At 25.5% G+C, this 9,480-nt stretch overlaps 1 protein-coding gene across 1 annotated transcript; it reads left to right on the top strand.

Moving 5' to 3' along the window:
- Nucleotides 1–2,192: 2,192 nt before the first annotated feature.
- On the top strand, nt 2,193–5,489 carry LOC112592396 (protein Skeletor, isoforms B/C). The gene is made up of 13 exons (XM_025336423.1): nt 2,193–2,247; nt 2,317–2,533; nt 2,683–2,791; nt 2,864–3,029; nt 3,103–3,175; nt 3,241–3,415; nt 3,489–3,731; nt 3,799–3,934; nt 4,301–4,493; nt 4,553–4,653; nt 4,742–4,996; nt 5,058–5,165; nt 5,234–5,489. Exons 1-13 carry the CDS (start codon nt 2,193–2,195, stop codon nt 5,428–5,430), a joined length of 2,028 nt encoding a protein of 675 aa, XP_025192208.1. The 3' UTR covers nt 5,431–5,489.
- Nucleotides 5,490–9,480: the final 3,991 nt, after the last annotated feature.

The raw sequence follows: 9,480 nt of genomic DNA, 5'->3' as shown, positions 1-9,480 counted from the left end.
GAACCGTCGGCGTGCGCACGCACACCGACGATCGCGCTGCGCCATCTGCAAGACTGTTGGAGCGTAGATCGACCGTTTTCGCGCACCCGCCGGCAACTGACTGTTTTTTTTTTTCGCGCGCGGCGCACTTGCTCTATTGCTCTGTAGTTTGCCTTAGCCACCCGACCGGCGGCCCTGTGGCAGCAGCTGTTTGTCTGTCTATATCACTATAACACATAATGTGATGTAATTTTACATTTATTATGTAACGACGTCGGCGTCGTCTTGCGGGTGCGATCACGGTGGGTACAATCACCGCGATCATCCCCTAACCACCACAACGATACGTGCAGATTCGGCGGCACCCATTCCCCGGCCATCCGATCAGTAAATTCGTAGTCGTCGATCGTCTGCGGCCCGTGTGGGAAAGACGAATAGATGATTTTGATTTTTCGTGATTTGCATTCCGCATTCAAATAACACGATTGAACTATTTTTAATTGGCTTTAGCTCCAGTTCTATGTTTTTAAAATTTTTTTTTTTTAGGTCATTTTATGCCAACGACACAAGGAGCAAATTTGTACTTTTACATATCAGTCATTTTTTTTCTTCACATTTTGACTAAAAGATTAGTAGCACATTCATCGAGAGTTATTTAATACTGACTGGTGTATACCTACGTGTATTTTTGTTGGTTTTTAGTAGAATCAATAGTCTTTTTGATATTATTACTTTTAATCAATGGTAGAACACATTATTCGCCTTCGTTTCATGTTATTGTCTAAAATGCATTTAATACTAAAGCAGAGTACCTATATCTATAATCAGTACGACCGTACCTACCTATACTGGCTATATTCTATTGGTATTAGGTAGGTAGGTTAACGTATTGAATGTTAATTTATAATTCAATACATTTATGATTTTTCAAATAATACGTAGTGTATGTATATTATGACTAAGATATATTAATTAGTATTGATGTATACTTTAATATTGGATAATACAAAATCCAAACAACTTTATTATTTAGATTTAACTTTGACTTATGTTGTATGCAGTGACGCACTGACGCCAAACCTATACATGAACTTAAGCGATCGCTTTATATAATAAATAGGGTATTAGGGTGGGTGGTTTTATTTGTAGGTATATGTGTTTTTATTTTTATATTACATACTATAGTAAATAATTAAATAAACAACTAAAATATCAATTGGAAAATAATATGTTGAAATCCTCAGTGATGGGTAAGTGTGTTAATATTTTGATTTTGCTTCATTTAAATTTATGACTCGGCGCTACTGGTTGTATAGGATAAATATTTTAATCAAAATATATTTATATTTTATAATTTTTTGAATTGTTGCAGTAAAAAGACATTTACATATTCATCAAGACCAATATTACATATTTATATACTAATATAAGTTGTTAAGTGATTTAAGTGCTATATAAACACAGTACATGATTTCGTACAATACCTTGAAATACCGGATACTTATATAGATAGGTATTTATTCCATATGTATCTATTTATAAAGAATATAATTTTAATTTAGTTCATCATTCAATGATACAATTATCATTTGAAAATAATTAAAAGTCATATTTGTAATATGTTAAATTATATATTATGATTTATGGCGGATAGTTAAATATAGTTATAACTGTATAAAATAGACTTTAATAAATCGGTATATTATTATAAGTGGATGGACTATAGTTAAAAACATTGTTTTTTTTTAATAAGTGGGGGAACGTTCAATAAAAATAATATGAATTGTGCCATGTAGTTGAGAGATTGTTAAATAATTGGCCACGTTGAATGTTGAACTACATTTTTATTTAAAAATAATAGACAAGTATTACATATTATACAGGCATACAGCATACACTATACTGGAACAATATTCACTGTCACTTTCTAATTCTATCAAGATCTCTCTCTTTTATTATGACTCACACTGACTGTAGTCTACTATGCATTGGCAGGTACAACAGGTAGTTGCTACTAACATCGCGCACGACATTCTTGTGAATCTTGGTGATATAATGTAATTTTTTTTTAAAGATAAAGAATACCTAATTACGTTATTAAATCATGAACAAAATGTGAAGACGTTACCACCTTCATGTTTAAATGCTAACTAAAAATAGTTTACACATTTTAAATATTATTTTTGTATTATAGTTCATAAGTGAACAAAATAATGCGTTCAGTGTTAATGACCCGTTTGTTACTATTTTCAATTTTTTTACTCAAAAGTAATCATAGAAAATTAAATGCCTTCTAAAATATAAATAATATTTATTGACATTCTTTATAATCCACAGGAAACTATGTTATAAGTACCGAGTATAAAGGTAAATCACTAGGAACTCTTAACTCATATCATCATCAAGTTGGCGGTGAAGTGTTTGCTGTTAATGAATATACACTTTTGATATCGGATTTTACATTTGATGGAAGTGCAAATGATGCATTTTTCTGGGCAGGAGCTTCTAGTAGACCTGGGCCTCAGGGATTTATTTTAGCAAATGAATATGGACGGTAAGAAAGATAATTTATTAAATTATCTACCTAAATTTATTTATATTATCTGTATAAGTTATATTAATTACTGATGATATTTACTAAATTATTACTAAAAATGCATTAAAATAAATTATTGAGTAATTTTGTTTTTAATATTATTTTAGGACTGATGTTCTTAAACGATATTTAGGAAAAGAACTGAAATTAACCCTTCCTGATAATAAAAAATTGACTGATATTAATTGGTTTGCTATTTATGATCTTTCAAAAAATGTGAGTAGCTCATGTCTTATTTTAATCAGAATAAATATATATATTACAATATATAATAAATATATAATTTAGATAGCATTTGGTGATGTTTATATTCCGGAAGATTTTGAACCACCAGTTAAACAAATAATTGGCGATTTTACAACTAAATCACATGGAGTTTCATCAGGACCAATTGAAATACTAGATTCTAAAACTATCAAGATTCCTATGTTTTCTTACAATGGTGCAGGAAAAGGTAAATATATATATATATGAAATATTATTTCTTTAAATTAAAATAATTTAATTAATTTTTAAATTATTTATAGACACATACTTTGTTGTTGGGAATGGACCTCAGCCGTCAGCTAAAGGGCGAAAAATACCAGATGAATCAGGATAGTGAGTAGATATTTTATGAAATAATTTTATTTCAGATTTATTTAATTATTCTGATTTTATTACAGCTTAGACAATTTAAGAACTTATTTAAATGAAACTATTATACTAGAACTGGTTGGAGATACTACAGTTTTTGACATTGATTGGTTGAGTGTGTATGATATACAAACTAAAGAAAACTTTGGATGGGTTTTAATACCAGATGAACCAAATGTACCCCCATCTTTGCAAAAAGTTGCTGTACGTATTATTATACTGAAGTAACAATTTTCAACAAAATATATTATTTATATTTCTCCAATATTTATTTTAGGATAAAGTAGAGAATATCATGCATTGTGTTCAATTACATAAAAAGCTCCAATTAAGTTGGCAAATATTTGGCCCTCAAATTACAATAAGACTAGCAGGACAAATAGATGAAGATAATTATATGGCATTTGGGTTCAGCGGATCTGAAGAAGCACCACAAATGCTAGGAGCTGATATTGCTATTACATACATTGATGGTTTTAGAGGCCAGGCAATGGATTATAATATTACAGAAAAATCTCCAGTTTGTAGAGCTTATTTTTATTTGAATTAACAAAATAATGTTTTAATAACACTGTTTTTTAATATAGTGTGTAAAAGTATTGGGACAGTATAAAGGAGTATGTAGAGATACTCTAGTAGGTGGATTAGATGACAATCAAGTACATACTGCATCTAGAGAAAATGGAATCAATATCATAACATATAGAAGAAACTTACAATCATGTAAGTTTATTTAATCTATCAATTAATATGAAATTATGTGTAATGTGTAATAGAAGTTGTGCTAAGAATTGATCAATTATTTTATTCATTTGTTTTACGTGTTTATTATGGTTCAATATTTTTTGTTTAATTTTAAAGTATCCTTTATAAAATTTCTATTTTCTTTATAGTTTGATTTCCAACATTTATGATTTAAATTTTTAACTCTTTTCTCTATAGAAGTAGTTATTATTAAGTAGTGGTTCTATGGATATAATATACTTAATATATAATATTAATAATATTCATATGAATTAAATTATAAGACTTAAAATTTAAGTTTATACTTATAATAATATTAATAAATACTAACATTTTTAATTTTAGATGATGTTGGAGATAAAGAGTTTAAAACTAATACTTTAAATTCAATGATTTGGGCAATTGGTCGTATGAATCATCAAAAAGAACCCAGTATTCATGATTATTTTCCAAGAAGTGTATTAAAACTTGACCTAGATCCTAAGCCTCCAATTGATACTTGTTACCCATTTACTGTGAATACTGAACCTTTAAAAAAGTAAAATTTAATTAATTTAATAAATATTATTTTTATTATTTATAATAACTTAATTATAGAGATGTATGGGAACAATCAAGAATTATTGATTCGAGTTTACGTATGATGACTGCTACTCTAGGTCCGTCAGGTGGAAAAAATGGATTTCAAGGTTTAACAGGTAAGTAATTTAAACTTAATTTATTTGAACTTGTTGAAAAAGATTAAATAATTATTGAATGAAATGATTTGATTTTTTTAACTTATAGGTTTACCTTCACCTGGACTTGCATGGTTTATAAATGGATATTTAATACCTGAAATATGGTTAAAACGTGGTATTACATATGTAGTTCATATTTATGGAGGCAATAATCCTCATAGTTCACAATATTATCATCCATTTATAATAACTGATGAACCAAATGGTGGTTATGATGGTATGACAGATGTTGCACAGAAACATACAAGAATATTAGCTGGTGTTCAATATACATTAAGGAGACAAGCTCGACCTACTTCTGGTATATAATTGTTATATGATTATAATTTTAAATAAATAACAATTTTTTTTAATGTATTTAGCTGGCCCATTATGTTTACGTGAACGAAAAGGATTTGATCGGCGTTTAGATGATAATTTTCTTTCATTTAAAGAATTCAATAAATCATTGGATATGAGATGTGAACAAGGTAAATTAAAACAAATATTTAAATTTTTAGGTATTTTTGATAAAAGTAAATATTATTTTTTATTTTAGGAGATCCAGCTGTATTAGAATTTAAACCAAACTCTTCTTGGCCAGATATAGTATATTACCATAGTTTTGTTCAAAGTAATATGGGCTGGAAGTTGCACATTGTTGACAAATTTAGTACAGGTAGAAATTCAGCTGCTCAAGTACAATTTAATTGGCTCTTAGGAATACTTTTTTACTTCATTTTTACTCAAATGTGATATTTTAGATTTAAATATATTTGTACAGATTACTAGATTACAGTTATAATAAATATAATAATTTATACGTAAAAAAAGTTGTTGATGCTTATAAAAGTAATATCCATCACTGAAATATGTATTTATTCATAATTTTATCAATGAAGCTGATTATACCTCCGAGGCTAACAGAACAGAATAACAAAGCAATATTTAATAAGTATATAAATATAATTATAGATTAAGTGAAAAAGGAAGTACATCAGTCATGTGCACTGTTATGAAATTATTATCTAAAAAGAATAATTAAATAACAAAATATAAGAGAGTAATAACAGTAAGTAAAAAGTAATTACTGTACATAAAAATATTCAAAATCACTAATACTATAGTTTATTGGTATTACACAATTGATAAAAAAAACAATAAAATTGTTATATAGTATATTTATTTTATAAATAAATAATTTATAACATTTGCACTTTCACTTTTAAAATTAAAAATTATAATATTGGGGATTGGTTGCTCATAACAACAATAATATATATTTAATAATATTTGATTAAAACAATGAAAATAATTCTATAAAGTATTCAGATTGTTAATTAATTAAATATAAATACAATTACTTACTTATTAATTCTAATTATCTCTCTTAGTAAATAATATATATACATAATATATTTAGAATGAATGCAAATGAGATATTTTCTGGAAATGAATTGGTGCAAAATATAGAACTTAAAGTAAAGTCTCTAAAGACATTATTATCTGAAATAAAACAGTCTAATCAAAATAATGAATTTGATTCATCAATATGTAATGATATTAATGAGTACATACAAATTGTATTAACAGATTGTCAAATAATAAAGAATGGTAAGTATTAAAAATAATTTGTTATTACATATAACTCAAAATATTTACAGTAGTAAATTTTAAATAATATAAAAATAACAATAGATGATAAAAAAATGCTTCAGTCAATACAATTGATAAATAATGAAGATTATTACAAACAAAAAATGCATACATTTGAGGTTGAAATCAATTTTAAGATCGATGATATAACAAAATCAATTGAGTCAACTACAGATATTTTAAACACATATCATAAAGAAAAGTAAGTTTTTAGGAAAAATGTAATTAATATTCATTACTTAAAACATAGAATGTTACATTTGAATATTTTAAAGAATGTGCAAATAATTTATTAGCTTATTACTTGATGAACAAACTAATGAAATTTATCAAAAATTAAATTTGCAAAAAAATATAATAAATCAAGAAATTGATAAGTTCAATAACACAGATTTCATAATAAAAAATACTTTTTGCAAACGGAAAGAAAGTCTTGTAAAAAAGAATGATGAAAATGTCTTGTTGATTAGCGAAGCCCATAAATTGATATCTAAATATCAACAAAACATGTATGTTTAACATTTATTTTGCAGTGAAAATATATGATAAAGTTTTATTCATATTTATGCTAGATATTAGGTTACAATATTTATTATTAATTATATAACCATACTATAATTTAAAAAAAATTTAATTTCCAGGAATATTGTTTGTATTACTTCTAAATACTAAGAGTCTTGTGCTACCACTTATTATTTATTTATTTTTCGTATTAAAGCATATTAATGGTTTTTAAAATTATTGCTTATTAGAAGCTAGGTACCTATGTTTATTGTAGATTGTATTTATTGTTATTATTTATTAAATTTAGCTTTATTGTAGTAATATTTTATTCAAATTTAGCACTTTTATAAATATGATATGATTACCAAACAACAATTATAATTAAAACAATTATATTTCATTATATTTTTACAGATTAATAATTAATAAGGAATGACAAACTAAAAAACTTTTTCATAAAACTAAATTCTTAGTTATAAATTATTATTTATTATTTAAATTATTGTTTGATATAATATAGGTTAATGGTAAAGAATAACATAATGAATATAGTTGAGTCAGTCTCAAAAAGTTTATCACTGAGGGCCAAATGTTTGCAATTAGAAATTCATTTGATTTGGGAGGGAGAAGCAATTTTAAAAATGTATAGAAGTATTCATAAACTTATTGATATAAACAAACAAAAATTTGATTGTTATAATGATCTTCAATTTCAAATGGGGAACATAAATACAGAATTAAATAATGTTTTGGATAATATTAAATGTAAAAGTTCCAAAATTATTAGCGGTATATTTAATCAGATTCAAAAATATGACAACGTTAAATTAATTACTGAAGAAAAATGTAGTTACTTAAATGAGTTACATAATAAGATTCCTGTTGCTGAAGAACTTCTATTAAACGAGTTAAGTTTTTCGAGAGTAACATATAATTATTTTTTATATGTGGGTATATCTAGCCTATCTAGATAATCTTGTAATATTTCCTACTATACCTAAATATAAATGGACATTTTATATTAAATTTATTATATTACTTTTCATTTATACATTACGTATTAAATACACTACTAACTTGGAAGTAGAAAAGCAGCTCTCTTTTTGTATTTAACGGCCTTGCGACCAGTCAGAAACATAAATTATTGGTAATTTATCTTGCTAGTTGACGGTTTTGTCATGTTTTGATTTTTTAAGTTAATAATATTTTATTAGTAATTAATTAGTAATCAAAATAATCCAATGTTATTACTTTATTAGATATTTATTAATTATTATTAATTATTACATAATACGAGTTTTGTTCATAGAATAATAAAAATACTATTGTTAATTATAATATGATATGAAAAAGTTAATAATAATGCTATAACGATTATTTTCGTCCATTCATTCAGCCATCCAGGTTCTAGATTCATTGATGGGTATAAGATAATACTCCGTATAGAGACTTGATATTCACAAAATTATAACCCTATTTGTTATAACACCGTTGGTGTAGTTTAATTCAATATTTAAATAGCTTAATATATTATATTTTATATTTAGGTAGTATAGGTATATATTTAAGTAATAATATGGTAAAATATAAGAATTATAAGTGTATATTTTAAAGGGATAGCAAACAATGGAATAAACATTAATTTATAACAAAAACTTATATAATATGTTGAGTTTATTATACCAATTAAACTTTAAAATATATGATGACATTTCAGAATTTCACACAAAACGAACATGAGATCTTCTAAAGGACTTTTTAATTTCAACATTTAACCTCCCTTTAATTTGTTTTTAAGCAGATCTTTAAATTTCAAAAATATTCCAAAGTAAAATTAATGATACATTAAATTTTGTCTTTAGAGGTTTTTTCGGAATCTGATAAATTGACCAAATGGTACCATGGATGAAATGTCCCTAATATATAATATGATGGTTATATAGTATTTTTAACGAGAAAAAAATATATTAGTCCGCGACAATAAGTGTTCGCGGAAGTTCCACGTTTGTAGACACGTGACACACGCACACTAATGGCCAAATTTAATGTTCAAGCCACAGTTTATAATTTATATTTATTGTAAAATATAAAATTACAAGTTTTGACGTACTTAGTCTTTATATTTTTTATATTTAACTCCTTAAAGACGACTGTTTGCAAACAGTGTCAGACTCAAGATTTTACATAAGAATTAAAGGGGGGGGGAGGTACAATTTTTTTTCAATTAAATTTAGCCATTGTTTGAAATCCCCTTTAATTAGGATGTATTTTGCTTAAGATTTAATTTTTATTATTATTAGTAATTAAAGTTTATTTTCAAAATAGTCTAGGATATTTAACGAATATTGAAAATCAAATAAAAGAAAACCAGAAAGAAATTATCATAAAACGTCAAAAAATTGACGAAGAAAATATGAGTATAAAAAAACTAGAAAATCTCTGTGTCGATAAAAACAAAACTATACTGAATGCACAAATTGAAATTGAAAAAAAACGATCACAGTTAGAAGTAAGTATATTTTAAAAGTTTTACTGTATATGTATTTAATTAATGATCAAGTTTATAAAATATTACTATATTTTTAAAGATTAAATATTTTATATTTTTTATATCTACCTTCAATGGCTATTTTCATGGTTTATGAA

This window comes from Melanaphis sacchari, unplaced genomic scaffold, assembly GCF_002803265.2.
Source record: "Melanaphis sacchari strain LSU unplaced genomic scaffold, SCAv2.0 Contig174_pilon_pilon, whole genome shotgun sequence".
NCBI classification, from domain to species: domain Eukaryota; kingdom Metazoa; phylum Arthropoda; class Insecta; order Hemiptera; family Aphididae; genus Melanaphis; species Melanaphis sacchari.
The sequence above is the reverse complement of the archived record's forward strand: the minus strand, read 5'-3'. Positions and strand labels throughout refer to the sequence as shown.

Coding starts and splice junctions, on each gene's coding strand:
- LOC112592396 (XM_025336423.1), top strand. CDS start 2,193: ATGCGTTCAGTGTTAATGACCCGTTTGTTACTATTTTCAATTTTTTTA. Junction 3,176..3,240: donor ATACCAGATGAATCAGGATA/GTGAGTAGATAT, acceptor ATTTTATTACAG/CTTAGACAATTTAAGAACTT. Junction 5,166..5,233: donor GGATATGAGATGTGAACAAG/GTAAATTAAAAC, acceptor TTTTTATTTTAG/GAGATCCAGCTGTATTAGAA.